Source organism: Ceratotherium simum, chromosome 34, assembly GCF_057802395.1.
Source record: "Ceratotherium simum simum isolate JZ-2026a chromosome 34, ASM5780239v1, whole genome shotgun sequence".
NCBI lineage: Eukaryota > Metazoa > Chordata > Mammalia > Perissodactyla > Rhinocerotidae > Ceratotherium > Ceratotherium simum.
In genome coordinates this window covers 17,560,351-17,576,619 of record NC_141933.1, presented here as the reverse complement: position 1 = coordinate 17,576,619, position 16,269 = coordinate 17,560,351, and the positions used below count along the sequence as shown (strand labels likewise).

The 16,269-nt window shown below is 35.1% G+C and overlaps 2 protein-coding genes across 2 annotated transcripts in view; one reads left to right on the top strand and one right to left on the bottom strand.

Annotated features, from left to right (window-relative positions):
• Nucleotides 1–16,269, bottom strand: part of LOC101407136 (olfactory receptor 5AP2) — a 508,331-nt gene that overhangs the window by 435,814 nt on the left and 56,248 nt on the right. The gene's annotated exons all lie outside the window — the stretch shown is intronic.
• On the top strand, nt 1,836–2,798 carry LOC101403902 (olfactory receptor 5AL1-like). Its single transcript, XM_004443812.2, has one exon. The coding sequence runs from the start codon at nt 1,857–1,859 to the stop codon at nt 2,796–2,798; it is 942 nt and encodes a 313-aa protein (XP_004443869.2). The 5' UTR covers nt 1,836–1,856.

Genomic DNA, 16,269 nt, shown 5'->3' with positions numbered 1-16,269 from the left:
CATCACATTCCTAAGGAACTCAAAAAAACAAAGTTATCATCTTATCTCAGCTGGCAGGTACATGCACAAGCAGGAGTCGTAAAATCTACAGAGCGGTTAGATCTCCTGGAGGGTGCATACCTAGCTGGGTTGGTTTGTCAGAGGTCATTCAAAGTTACAATAGAGTTTTTCTTTTCTACGATATGGCTTCCCTCATGTCAACCTTGTCTTGAGCCGGTATCAGTATCAGGGGAGTTGACACAAGTGCAAGATGTAACAATAAATAAGGACAATGCTCCACATGAGAAGAAAGCCTTCTCTCACCTGCTAGACTTAAAATACGTGGCGAGTTTCAAATGGAGCAGCATACGGAGAAGTGACCTGGGGAGAAGCAGGTTTTCAAGGGGGAACCAAGTTTCAGTTTAAGGAAAAGAGAAGAAAATGATTGAAGATGTTGGAGAGTTTGGTAATATCAGAGCAAGAGCTACACAAGCTCCAACACATCAGAGGAATATTAGTACTAGAAAGAATAAGAGCCAGGAAATGCAACAATTTGAGATCACTAGTTAGTAATGCAATGGAAGAACACTTCAAAACATTGCAAAACAACAACCTTCTACAGTCATCAGTGTGATGGGACCACACACAGGTTTCTGCAGAGTAAGTCTCAATCTAAATACTATTAATACTTTTAAGAGATAAAATTGATTTAATACACAGTATAAGATAGGCACTGTTCTAAACATTTGACACGGACAAACTTGTAGATTGCCTTTCCAAAATTGCCTTGATCTCTGGTTGATAGGGCAGTTCTTGCTTCTCTGAAAGGTGATCATTTCTATAAAGTACGAATTGGTGTTAAGGAATGAAGGACTGGTTTAGTGAGTTATTGTGCTTCACCCGACACTAATCGTGAAACATGAAGAGGGCGTAAGCTCTCACCCTCAGTTTCCATATCTGAAAGTGAAGATGATGGCTATATTGCCAATCTATAGTGTTGATGTAAAGATATTTTGAGATACAATATTGAAAAAAAAATATCAAACATATATCTCTCTTCTGTTCAAGTAAAGGTCATGAAAAGCTGCTTCCATTTAATAAGCCAGAAACCTCCAGTTGGTATTTCTACAAACTCATCCTAGAATTTTTTCTCTTTTCCTGATTTGCATTTGGATGTTTGAAGGTTCATGATAAATGTGTTTCCTGAATCACTTATGTCTTTTTAATCCTATTATGCGGCTTTCAAAAGAAAGACTATCCACATTCCTAAGGATTCTTTTTCTCCCTTTAATTTACAAACACTACATAACAAAAGAAGAAAAACTGGGAGTCATAGTAAGAGAATAAAATAAAATAAAAATTATCCTGAATATGTGGTATAGAGACCATCAATATTCAAAAAATTTTTATGACCTCTCATATTGCTTCTTCTGGAATAAATATTTTTAATTTACTGCTTCCTCTTAATTAAAAATTTTCAAAGGAATTAGTATAATTTTTTAAGTATTCTAAGAATTTAAAAATTATTTTTATCTGTGTTCAAATAACTCTCAATCTTTAATTTCTCTTATTAGAAATAGTTATAAAATAGATTACTCTGTTACATTAAATTTTAAATAAAATATCATCTTTCTATATTTACAAATCTTCATAGGGTTTCATGCTTTGGAATTTCTGCCTAGAACAAACCACTTCCTTCTGAAACCAGAAGTAACGTGAAGATTCTCCTTTGATTGTGTTCGACATAAGATGATGGTGGGTCAGAACCAGCTCCTAACATCTGCTTGATTATTGCCGGTGGAGACAAGAATACTCAGAATGTTTGCTCTGGAGGCTTTTAAAATACATATATTAAAAAAAACTTTTAAATCTATTGCATGGCCAAAGGCAATCATTCAGCAGTGTCTGAGTTTATCCTCGTGGGACTCACAGATGATGCAGAGCTGCAAGCCATTCTCTTTGCTGTATTCCTAGTGATCTATTTAGCTAGTGTCATGGGTAACCTTGGTTTGATTGTGCTGATCCAAATCAGTCCTCACCTTCACACACCCATGTATTTTTTCCTGAGCCATCTGGCTTTCGTCGATTTTTCTTTTACTTCATCTGTCACCCCAAAGACATTGGTGCATTTCCTGTGTGACATTAAAAGTATCACATTTTATGCATGTGCCGTTCAGGTGTGCTGCTTCATCACATTTGTAGTTTGTGAACTGTATTTGCTTGCAATTATGGCATATGATCGATATGTTGCCATCTGCAGCCCTTTGCTCTATGTCATTCTCATGCCTAGAAAACTCTGTTATCGAATAATTGTTAGCACATATGTTTATGGATTTGCTGTGGGTCTTGTCCAGACAGTGGCGACATTCCACTTGTCTTTTTGTGGCTCCAACGTGCTCAACCACTTCTACTGTGATGATGTTCCCTTGGTTGCTCTGGCTTGTTACGACACTCATATCAAAGAATTGATGTTGTTAATCATTGCTGGGTTCAATACTCTTTGCTCTCTACTGATTGTGATAATTTCTTATGTCTTCATCCTCTTCGCCATTCTGAGGATCCATTCTGCTGAAGGAAGACAGAAAGCTTTTTCTACCTGTGCTTCCCACCTGACTTCCATCACAATATTTTATGGGACAATCATTTTTATGTATGTACTGCCCAATTCAAGCCATTCTCTAAATACAGATAAATTTGCTTCAGTGTTTTATGTGGTAGTGATTCCCATGTTAAACCCATTGATCTATAGCTTGAGAAATCAGGAGGTAAAAAATGCACTGAAAAGAGTTAAAGAAAGGTTGTGTTTGGCTATCAAATAACTGAAAACTCATTGGACAGGGAGTGATCAGAGGACTGTGAGTTGTGTTTTATCTAGAGTCACAATGCTGAAAAATGATAGAGCCAAATTCCTTAAGCGCTCAAATTCACTCAGAATATGTCTCACCAGCTGTTTCATTCTCGGTGATTTCTACATGAAAGCCCTTTTGTAAATTTTGAGTTGCTGAATTGTAAAAGGAGAGAGAAAGAGAGAGAGTTCTGAATTCTGTTTGATCATGGTTTCTTCTTCATAATTAAAGAAAGAGAATTGGGAACTAGTGGCTTTACCTTAATTATGTGTCATACTGAGAAATTTGGGTGGTACTGAAATCAATCAACATCTGGGATCTTCTACTTCAAGCTTGCTGCACAGATAATTTGAAAAACATGTCGAAGTTTAACAGCAAGGATTTTTGGTTGTAACACTCCAGGTAATTTCCCTAACACTCCGCCTTCTGCATTCAGCTGGTAGGAGAGCACCAGCAGAGCTACCTGGACATGGAGCGTTTACTGACAGTAATTCTGTGTCAGTGTAGTTCCTTGGAGCCACTTCACACCATTATAATTCATTGCCTACTCTACATAAATGTGTGGTTAGGAACATAGTCTCTACACTCATACAGTTTGGCAAACAATTTTAACTTTTCCAAGTAACAGCTGTCATTGGTAAATTGTTTCACGTTTCTGTATCTTGGTTTCCTCATCTGCAAAAGGCAATAATAGTTCCTTTCTCTTGGACTCATTGTGAGGATTAAATAAGATTATAGTTCCTAGCATATAGCAAGCACTCAGAAATGCTGACTATTATACTTAATTATTAACTTTGTTATTAGATCCATGATCCTTTTATTTGGTTTCGGGTAATGGGGTATTAGCCTTTTTAGAAATAGTTGGCAACATGATATGCTTCATTTTAAAATCAACAAAATGAAAACATAAAGCTAAGGAGTTATTTTTTGTGATCTTTAAAGAAATTTAATGCTTTTAAATATCTCTTTGGGTGTGTTTATGATCGCATTTTAAACTGACTCTTTTTAGGGTCTCTGTTACTGCTACTAAAATAATCATCTTTCTTCTTGAAAAAAAGAGGCCACTTTCGTTACCTTTACTAAATATTACATTATAAACTATCAATTTATTTAGTTCTAAACTTTTCAAAGCAAAAATAGAACCAGCAACTATTGTATGTTTTTCTGGGTGAGGTGCTGGGTGAAGTGCTTTAAGTGGACTGTCTGAGTTAACTTTCATAGCCCCTACTGAGATAGGTATTTAAAGAATAAGGAAATTCAAAACAGTTTGTGTCATTCTTTAACACACCTGTAGCTGTTAACTGGAAAAAAATAAGATTTGAGTTCAATTTTGTCCAAGTATAAAGCTTAATTTTTTAATGAGTACCTTAAATTTCCAACTATACAAATTATACAACACTGGGATTAAAAGAAAAATGAATGATGATCCACAAAAATGTCTGCCAAAAACTAGATTTAAATTAAATTTTCATAAGTTAAAAAAATGATTGGAAAGATATGTGAGCCTGAGCCTGGCACAGAAAGTGGATCCCCCATGTTGCTCACATAACCTGGAAAAGAAAGTAAAGGGAAAAATTACCACATATGGGGCAGAGGACTTTCTGCCTTTATCATCCCTTTGCCTATCAGTGACGTTAACTTCAAATGTTCCTGAGAATCTCCCGTCTTCCCCCATAACCAGATTCACAGCTGTTTCTGTACAGTCTAATCATATTTCACTTTGGCACTTTGATGTCACAGGGTCCCATTTGTTATTACAGTCATGTGTCTCTTAACAATAGAGATACTTCGTAAGAAATGCGTCATTAGGTGATTTCATTGCTGTGGGAACAATGTAGAGTTACTTACACAACCCTAGATGGTACAGCCTACTACACAGCTAGGCTATACGGTGCTAATCTTCTGGGACCACCGTCATACATGCAGTCTGTCCTTGGCCGAAATGTCGTCATGGTATGCATGACTGTATATAACTGCCTTGGTTTAAAACCTAAGGAAAGAAGCTTAATACACACACACACACAGACACACACACAAACACACTTTTCTCATCTATAAGTTGAGACTTTCTGGAGAAATTATCTCTAACTGTCCTCAACTTGTGTGGTTACTTATATAATAAGATGCCAACATTCTATGCTTAATTTAATTACTTGCAAACCAAATTGAGTGCTAAGAAGAAGGCCTGAGGAAAAAAAATAGTCTATAAATATGTAATTACTGATAATACTTCTTTGTAGATTATTTTCCAATATTACTTTGGTGAATCAAAATATGTAGAAAAAATATGGGCTCCTCTGAACTAATACATACAGAAGAAATATAATTGAGAAAATATGAAGGAAATACAAATAAGCATACAAAAAAGTGTAAACTAAATTCATCAGAGTACTTACACTCCAGATATATTGCTGAAAATCTTATGCTTGTAAAACAAAGGATATTTTAATTAAATTAAAGCAAACTTTCAAGGAATTTTAAGTTCACATATTTTTTTTTTAATAATTTTATTTATTTATTCATTTTCCCCCAAAGCCCCAGTAGATAGTTGTATGTCATAGCTGCACATCCTTCTAGTTGCTGTATGTGGGACGTGGCCTCAGCATGGCCGGAGAAGCGGTGCACCGGTGCGCGCCTGGGATCTGAACCCGGGCCGCCAGCAGCGGAGCGCATGCACCCAACCGCTAAGCCACGGGGCCGGCCCAAGTTCACATATTTTTAAATGATCCTTTTTTGAAGGTAAAATGTGTTAAGGACCACTTAATTTATCTATTTTGTAAATCTTGATTTTCACGTATTAAACTTGAAAATGTGTGACATTTCTTAGTATTGATAAGAGGACTAAATGAGTTGATAAATGCTAAATACACAGAATTAGGCCAGGCAATGTCAAACATTCAATAAATGTCAGCTATTCTTATTCTTAGGCTTATTCTTATTCTTGTTACTGCAGAATTTTTTAGAATTGGGTGATAGTCTTTTATTCAACTAAAGCATTTAAAACAAGTTATACAGAAAGGGCAATTTTATTTTTAGAACCATTCTGTCTTCATTCAGGATGAAACTAGGATCTAGTTTGGCCCTAAAAGCTAAGCTGTAGTATTCTGTTACAGAATATCAATAATTTCACAGAATGACAACAATAGTTTCACAGAAAGAAGTTTACTTGGTAGTGGTGATGAAGCAAGACAAAAACAGGATCACTCAGTAATAATGTCTGGGCAGAGATAAAATCAAGAACACTGTCTAAACCACAAAAATGGTGAAACATCCTTTTCACCTGGCTACTGTGGGGGACTGCTCTTCTTTAACTGTTAAAGCTTTAGCTGTACTCCAATTTGTCCATGGTCTGAATAAGAACCATTAACATACCGAATCATTAAAATGCTGCCACTCTCTGACTGCACCCAATCCAGAGCGCAGCCGTGCTTTGTTGAACCATACCAGAAATAACCACACAGTTTGAAATCCTGTAGCAAGCTTTCCCTAAGACCTCTTACTGAGATGCCCGTTTTCCATGGTGTGTAATCTCGCGTGTTGAGACAAGAAACAGTAACACAACTTTGACTAGAGATTTGCCCCTGGTGGCCTTTGCCTGGAGAATATCAACAGATGAAATGGTGTGAAGTGTGGTATATACTTCAAAATAGCTTTGGGGGTTAGTGGACGGGGTGAGAGGCATGGATGAAACATATCTGACTATAAATGGACACGTTGAAGATGGGCAGTAGTTATGGGGTCATTCTTCCAATTTTGTGTATGTTTGAAATTTTTCATTATAAAAAATTATTATATAATAATTTATTTAGTAAAAAGATGAAAATTTTTATAATTCATAACTAGTTGCACCAATTTGGGGTTTGAAATATCAGGACATATCTATTAAAAATATTATTATAGAGGCCAGCAAATCTGCACAAACGAAAAATAAGAGGCATGGATTTTTAAAAGGAAGAAATAAAAATGCTTCACAAATAACATGATCAGCAAAACCCAGAGAAATCAATGAATCAGAATAATGAAATTTTGCCAAATATGGCACCCGTGTATACTAGAAATGTAAAAAATTCAATGGGGAATAGCCTATTTATAGTAATGTCAGATCTCTTATTTATGTGTGTATTGAATTAAGACATATATTAAACATATTCAAATAAACAAGGCACTAACGAAATACAGCTTTGGGCTAAGAAATTTCATGAACGTGATAATATTCTACTATGTTGCTGCTTTTCTTTTAGGTAATTTTATTCAAATTACTCCAATGTTTACGGAAAATATTAAAAACAATAACCTGTGTTGCCACTCCAGAGTTAAAAGTACCACTCTGTCCGAGTTCCTGCCCTCAGGTAGAGCTCATAGTCTAACGAGGGAGACAGATATGCAAAATATATGTTATAATACAGCATGAAAAATGTAGCAGTGACACAAGGAAGGCACAGAGTGTACTGAGAAATAACCGATCAACATTCTTTTTTCCCTTTTGAGGGATCTGGTAAGAAGAAGATTGAGGGAATTTGGTGATAATCCTGCTACAATGTTAACTTTTGAGCTTGTATTAGAAGGATGAGAAGGACTTAGACATTATAAAGGGGGGAAAAGCTGTGGAAAAATATTTCGGTGACACAGAATGTGCAAAGACAAGAAGTACAGCCACAATCAATGAAGGAGAGGAGCTGTGTGGTGGACAGGGAGGGAAAAAGCAGGAGAAGAAGTTAGAAAGACAGTCAGGGCCATGACCTCATAGAGCATTGTGGGTCATACTAATGAATCTGGACTAAATCCTATAGCAGAGAGAAACTACAGAAACATCTTATACACAAGATTAACATAATCAGATGCATTTCAAGCGCTCTCTCAAACAAAATGGTGGCTTAACATGATGGAATAACATGGAGCAAATTTGAAAGAGACTGATATGTAGAAAAATTAGTGGAAAAAGAATGGAATTCAAAATGAAAAATAATTACATGTTATAGATAGTGTGTATGCTCCTTAAAATATTAGAGAATTTAGAGATGTACTGTTATAAAGTTTATTATTCCCTGGGTTATGTTATTGGTGTGATATGGAATTCATAGAGTGGGGTTCTTTTTTGGAGGGAGAAAAAGAATTGCTTTGGTTGAGATAGCTAAAACAATTTAGTGATATACGTTTATGTGTACATATACTTATATCTGTATTTTTCTAGCTATCTAAGGCAATATTCCTATTATAACTACAAAGAGCACGAGTATCCAAGATTTTTACTACAAGTACTAAAAGAGATGCTATAATAATATAGTCTAGAGAATAGTGGTTAATAGTATCCATTCTCCAGCTGCACCTTGACTCTTGATTCTAGGTAACACATTCATGGACTGTGACTTAAGACAAATTATTTAAATGCTCTGAGCTCTCTTATCTGAAAAGTGTTTCCTACATCATAGTGTTTTGTAAGGAATAATAATACAATGTATGCGACTTTTTTAGTACCTTGCCTGGCACGTAATAAGCACCCAATAAATTTTAGTCACTGTTATCATTATTGTTATCATTCTACTTGTAATTATTACAGCATCAGCAATTTGCAGTGGGCAAAGTAATTTAATATCCATTATAGGATTAATCCTCAAAGTTTCCCTGTGCTGTAGGTAGTGTTTTTACATCTTAATTGAGGCTCAGAATCTATGACCTTCCCAAGAGTACGTGGGTAGATAGTAGAAGGGCCTGAACACAAGCTTAGATCTGGTTCCAAATCCTCTTCTCTTCCCACTATGCTATCTTGTCTCCCAAGGGAAGATACTTCTAGGTAGATGAAATAGCCATCCCTGAGGAATCAGATAATGAATGATCTCAACACACTCAAATTAAGCTGAATGTTAATTAGTCTCAAGTTGAAACTTTATGTTTGTTGAGATTGGTTTCAGTTAATATGTCCCCATGATAAAGCTGAGAATCCAGTCCTTTTAATAAGGCCCCTTGAAACTGAGTAGCAAGTAAACCCACTTTTAACAATGACAGTAGGAGATTCTGTTTGCAATGAAGAGTTTGGTAACAAGACCCAGAGAGACAGTTCATCATCAACACTTAAGTGAACTCTGACTTCAGTTTCTTTTTACTTAATGATCAGCAATTATTTAATTAAAATCAACAGACGAAGAATGGTAGCTACAGAAAATGACATTTTTCTTAATTTTCCAAGGTATTCTGAACTTTTGCAACCTGACTAGAAATGGAAAGGCTAACCCAATTGCTTCCATATTATGCAGTATGGGCAGGCAATAGGCCCTTGGGAACGTGTAAATTCTGTGGCGAGACTTCATATTAACCAGTACCAAATAATTTGGAAACATAATCACCGATTAAACTTTTTCAAATTCAATGTCAAACTAATACTTTTCTCACAATTAAGATTTTTGACATAGGCTATGACCAGAAGGCCTTGTTAGATGCATTAAAGAATACTTAATGGATGTTTAGTCCTTCCCAGAATAAAGAAATCCAAAAGAGTCAGCTAAGTAAAGGCCTACTCAAAGGAAAATAAGATAAAAATAGCAAATTTATAGTATACATACTAGCAACATAAGAACAGAACATGCCATGTGTGCACAGTTTGAACATAGGTGATGGTCTGTGAGTTGCAATAATTAGACAAATTATTGGTTTCTGTATACCTTCAGAATCTGGATTATTAACTGAACTATGATAAAATGCTTATAACTATAGTTTGATCATTTTCTAGAAATAGGCCAGGACAAAAATTTCATAACAGTGCAAACATTATATTAAAAGATATCAATTAAGTCACTCCAGGAAAAGTAAATAAAGGAAACTCACTTGAAGAAATAAATCAAATTTTCAGTTTAAAAGTATCAGAGAAATAATTGCATGTGTGTGTGTTTAAATAGAAAATTAAGGAATTCAAACAAAGGCATATGCAGCGTATTATTTATGCATAGCCATAAACATCTTTGTAGTTAAGAAAGATTGAAATTAGAGACATTAGGAATTAAGTACCAAAATATTGGGTTAAAAAAACCCTTATGTAAATTGAATTGGAAGGAAAAATAACTCAATAGAAGTCTCTTTTGTTTTTGCTGCTTTCTCTGTAGTTCTTGACAGAAACTGGGGACTCAATAAATTATTGTTGAACAATAAACAAATGTCTCAGAAAGTTTTTGTCAATTTGACTCCCAATGGTGCCAGGCTTATTATTTTAAAATGATGTTTTCTCTTTTATGTACATTAATTTAATCATTAGCTAAATATAAATATAAAATATAAATTTCACTAATAATATACATTTTACTAATGATTAAGTAAATATACATAAAAGAGGAAACATAATTTTTACAGAATGAGCTTAGCAAAGTGAAAAGAATACATAATTATCCATGTTAGTGCAGAGAAAATGGACACTCTTACGGCACTGCTGGGAGTCACAATTATTGAGTCTCCAGTTTGTGTCAGGAACTGCAGATCAAGAGGCTAAAATTTGACCAAAACTTCTGCCCAAACAATAAATAACAAAGAGACGACAAACAAACTAACCAAGTAAGATATTATATAGTCATAAATGATATAGAGAAAAAATAAATCAAGGAAGGAGGTAGCAGTGGTGGTGATTAATGCTTATTTAGCACTTAGGGTAATCCAGACATAATTCTAGATCTTTACAAACTTTAACTCATTTAATCTTCAAAGCAGCACTTGAGGCAGGTACTATTACTATTTTTCCTTTAAAGATGATAAGAACAAGACACAGGACACTATGTGACCAAGTACAGTCATGGCACATAATGGCAGAGCCAAAATTTTGACCTGGATCATCTGGCTCCAGCGTTCTCACACTACACCACTGTGAAAGTGTCCAGGGGTAAAAGAGTGGGCCATAAAGATATCTAAGAAAAAGTATTCCATGTAGAGGGAACAAATACAAATGACTAATGCTGGAGTGCCCGGGAGTATTTGAAGTCAATGTGGATAGAAGGACGGGAATGGGGGAGACAGAGATGAAGATAGCTGAGGTTAGAAAGCTAACAATGGCCAGATTATTACAGATCTTGTGGGCCTTTGTAAGAATTTTAGATTTTACTCCGGGTGAAATGGGCAACCATTGAAGGATTCTGTGCCGAGGACTGAGATAACCTAATTCACTGTTTGAAAGAATTACTCTGTGTTAAAAAAAACTGGAGAGGGAAAGTATAGAAACACTGAACCTAGTGACAGGATGCTAGATAAGACTACAGAGTAACATTTTATGTGGTAAAAGTAGTTGGATTGGATACATTGAAGGTAGCACCAACCAGAATTCCTACCAGATTGGGTGTGGGATATGAGCAAAAGAAGTCAAAGGTCACTATAGGGATTTTGGCTGGAGCAACCACAGAGTTTCCATGTGCAGAGATAAGAAGAGTTTGAGAGGAGCAGGCTTGAGGTGCAGAGGGGCAGGGTATTAGGAACTCAGTTTTGGACACTGAATCTAAGATGCTTAGTGCACATCCAAGTAAAGATGTCAAGTAGGATGTTGAATGTGGGAGTCTAGAATTCAGAGGTGTGTACTGGGATGAAATGTTTTATTTGGCATCATTGGCATATAAATACTGTTAAATGGTATAAAACTGAATGAAATTAATAAGTAAAGGAAGATGTATGGACATAAACAGACAAAATGACAGAGGTCTGAGCTTGTGGCTCTCCAACATTTAGAGGTGAAGGCAATGAAGAGGAACCAACAATGAAACTGAGAGGGACATCCAGGAGGAGAATCAGGAGCGGGAGATTCCAAGTGAAGAAAGTTAATCAGGAATGATTAACTCTGCAAATATTGCTGATAGATTAAATAACATGATCTTGATAAGGGGACTTTCAGTAGAAAAATGGGGGCAAAATATTTACTGGAATGATTTCCAGAGAAGTGAGAGGACATAAATTGGAGGCAACATGTTAACACAAACAACTTTCCAAGAAACAATGCCAGAAAAAGATAATTCAACAATATGTAAGAAGATTTAAAGTACACACATTCTCTTCTTCAACATTTGTATCTTTTAGTATTTTTTCTTGAAGATATTGGACCATTCTAAACAAATTCTGAATGATAGAATTAACCACAGCATTATTATTTTAACTAATTAGAAACAAATCACAAAATTTTAAAATGGGAAATGTTACAGATATATTAGAAAGCATGTTTTGGGGAGAATATTGAATAGTGTGTAAAATCCTGATATATTGGTGGTTAAAAAATGGAAATTATAAGCAGTAAATTGTCATGTACTCTATGAGCCCAATTTAATAAAATGCCTAAAAATATGAAGGAAAAAACACAAAAAACCTTAAAGAGCTGTTACTTCTAGTGGATGATTTATATATTTTTTAACCTTCTTTATATATAAAATTTTATAATCAGTGTACATTCACTTTATTTATATTCTGGTAATATATATATATATATATACATTTTACAAAAAGAAAGGATATATAGAAATGCCCTGTACCTACCAAAATTTCTAAAACTCCAAGGTTTTTATGATATACAGAAGCTGGTTATTATTAAGTTATTTTAGTAAAGAAGAGGATATTTTTAAACTCTGTTAACTATAAATTAATAAGAAAGAGATGGACTATTAAGTTAATAATATCAGGGGCTGACCCCATGGCTTAGAGGTTAAGTGCATATGCTCTGCTACTGGCAGCCCGGGTTCAGATCCCAGGTGCGCACCAAGGCACCACTTGTCCGGCCATGCTGAGGTGGTGTCCCACATACAGCAACTAGGATGTGCAACTATGATATACAACTATCTACTGGGGCTTTGGGGAGAAAAAGGAAAAAAAAGAGGAGGATTGGCAATAGATGTTAGCTCAGGGCCGGTCTTCCTCAGCAAAAAAAAAAAACAGAGGAGGATTGGCATGAATGTTAGCTCAGGGTTGATCTTCCTCAAATGAAAAAAAAAATAATAATATCAGAGGAATTAGCTATTTGGACAAACAAATAGATTAGATCCTTGCCTCAGATCGTACAACAAATTAATACCAAGTGATTTTAAAAAGTTAAATCTTAACTTTCTTGACACAAATAGTCCATAAGCAAACTGAATCAAAATTAGGGTTATTTCATTATGAGCCAGATCTGAGGACCATATAGCCTGGTAGAGTTCTTTCACAAAGGAATAGAGCACTCCAAAGAAGTGGGGTGTACAGGGTGGTTATACACCGTCAAAGAGCATGTATCACACATGATTGGAATGCCCGTTTACAATAGTCAAGAGATTGCCTAGCCAGTACAGCGATTCACACAACAATTGATGAACACAGCAGGTAGCTGGTCTGTGGTCTCGAGCTGGGTAGTCACAGGGTGAGTGAGGCAGGCAAGCAATTAATCCTTAGTTTAGAGTGAGATGCTGATCCTTAAGGAAATTCCAATATGGCGGAAGTTACATCTTTTTCTTTAAGGGCATTATTCTTGTCTTTGGGACATAGTAAATGCTTAAAGCAGATATACAATGCATACTCAACGGCCTCATCAGGCCCTTTTGGAGAAACAAGGTCAGGCCAATTTTGTTTTACACCAAATGTCTTGCTCATATACTCCAATATATCCTACTGCTTCTCATTTGTTTATCAAGTCATTAGGATGCAGATAAAGAGGATTTGTTATTGTCTTCATGTCTATACTGAGCAAAGAAAAAATAAATATATCTGTCTGCTTAAAAATTTATAACTTCTAGGTATAAAATACACTCTGTTAGGAAATGGTAAAACAAAAGATTAAATCAGAATCCTTCTGACTAAGAAGATCAAAGGAAAAGGAAGGGACAAAAATAAACAAATGGTGACAAAATATTAGAAGTGTTTGTGATATTTAAAATTTTTGCCATTTGTTTTTGCTTTTCTTTGTCTTGTTTATACAAATTAAATTGGACATTCATAACCAAGAACTAGTGATTTTGTGATGAGATCATTCTATTTGAAATAAGACCTGATATTACCTTTGTTTGTATAAGGTAATCTTTTTCTAATTGAAAATTTCTAATCACAGTTGCACTCTGGAGGGTCTGTGACCCTGGGGCAGTCATGTCTGGGGAACATTACAATTTACTCTCTAAGGAATGGAGACTCAACTATATAAAGGCCTATATCACATATGTGTATACACTTGCTAGCCCAGGGAGTCATTGAAAAGGAGCACCCTGCAGAAATATTCAGAAGATTTCTTCCACAACCAGGTAGGTTAACAGGCACGGTTGGTCATTTCCATAGCCCTCCTCCCGGCAATTCATCCACAATTTTCCCCATTAAAAAGAAAGTAGATGACCTTGTCTAACTCTGCTACAACTGAAGCTGAAATCTACACACAAGAATGAAATAACTTTCTCAAAATAAAATATGTCTCTCAACTGCTCCCTGAGAATTGGGCTTCCTTTAGAGGAGGAAAACACTTTTTATCTATTGATAAAACTTCAGAAGCCAATTCCTGTGGAAGACGAGCATTTGTGTGTGGGAGTTGCCTTTCTCTTAGGAGAAAATTTTGATGGTTTAAAAAATGTGTATCAAAGAGACAGTCATAAGTGAAAGTAATACACAAAAATGGGAGCTGGTCTTTTCAAAATTTGAAATTGATGAGGGTCTGTGGAGCTGTATTGTTCTTTTTTTTTTAATTATTATGGATATACAAGGAAGGAAAATCAGCCTGATTCCAGGGTATGTGCAAAGAAAAGTAATTCAATACAAAAACTTCCATTAATTATCTTTAAAACACCCAAAGTGATATTTATCATGGAAGACCAAAAGTGGGACCAGAGGGGACCAATATGTCCCCATGTCTGCAAGTGAGCAAATGCGGGCTGAATCAATACTTTCTCGTTTCCTCTTTTATTCTATTCCTAGAATAATGAGCTATAGTACCAAGACATCAGTTCAGGAAGACAAATCAGTTCAAACACACCTCTCATAGGGTGGGCTTTTGCTCCACCAAGAGAAAAGTAAATGGATGAGGGAGAAAATTGTTTTTACGTACACATGTATATGTATGCATATCTTTGTTTGTATATATGCATATACATATATTTATGTGTATTATGTATGTGTATTTGTATGTATATGTATATGTGCGTGTGTATTTGTTTTGTTTTTGGAGAACGTATTAGGTACAAGTTATAGTACTGAGCTGAGTCAATAGAGGGAGAAGAGAAAATTAAAAGGACAGAATTTCTGACCACTCACACCAAACTGTTAAAATAAAAATAAAAGTTTTCCTTGGGGCAATATGTTTGGGGAGGAACGGAAATTATTCTTTCTCTTTTACACATTTTATTTTTTTTTAATTTGATGTGCTGAGAATTTCTTATTTTCTACTTTCCTCCCAAAGTTAAGGTTGGCTTTCTCGGCCTCAAAAGTGGAAAGAACATATAACTCCCAATAACCACACTGTGCAGGTTAAACATCATAGGACAGAAGCATTACTTCCTGAAAATTATTCTCTCTCTTGTCAAAGAGATTACTACCTTTTGAAAGTGGAAGGCATGATATTGTTTCACTGAGAATTTACCAGAAATTGTAGAAAACATTCTTGATTATAAATGGTAAAAGGAATTAAAATACAACACTATAGAACACTTTGATATGGAGAACTATACTTTTTAAAATATACATATTCTAGCTCTACTATGAGTGTATTATTTTTAATTTTTAGAAAGCGGTATTTGAAAATAAATTAATTACATATGAATTCAAAATGTGCCTGATTCACAAGTAGAAACATTTAATGGCCCCCTTTTTTCTCTCCATTGAATATCCTGCTTAACTTTTCACTTAGCATGATACATATTTGTTAAACTACAATAAAATATCTATTCAATAAGATATAAAATTATTACATTAAAGTTTTTTTTTTTTGAGGAAAATTAGCCCTGAGCTAACATCTGTTGCCAATCCTCCTCTTTTTTTGCTGAGCAAGATTGGCCCTGGGCTAACATCTGTGCCCATCTTCCTCTACTTTATAAGGGACGCCGCCACAGCATGGTTTGATAAGCAATGTGTAGGTCCGTGCCTGGTATCCAAACCTGTGAACCCCGGGCCACCAAAGTGGAACCTGTGAACTTAACCACTGTGCTGCCAGGCCGGCCCCAGTGCATTAAAGTTTTGCTTCACAGAAGATAATAATGGAGCTAGAAATAAAAATTTGTTTTCTTCTCCTTATCCAATATAATTTTAAATGATGTACATCTAAAATATTAAATATTTTTTCAAACATATACACATTTTTTTGTTTGATTTTTTTTTTTTATATCTTTACTATGTAGCTTTCAGCTGATTTATTTTTACTGGCCCTCAATTTTTGGCCTCATAAAACTATAAATAGCTAGAAAGGAGAGTTCGAAATGGGATGTATTTGGTGGTTCTGATGTTCTACTTCAATAAACAACAGTTTCTCAAGCTAAAACACACAAATGTTGGTGTC

What these genes read in the sequence shown, in the direction of transcription:
- LOC101403902 (XM_004443812.2), top strand. Translation starts at nt 1,857, where the DNA reads ATGGCCAAAGGCAATCATTCAGCAGTGTCTGAGTTTATCCTCGTGGGA.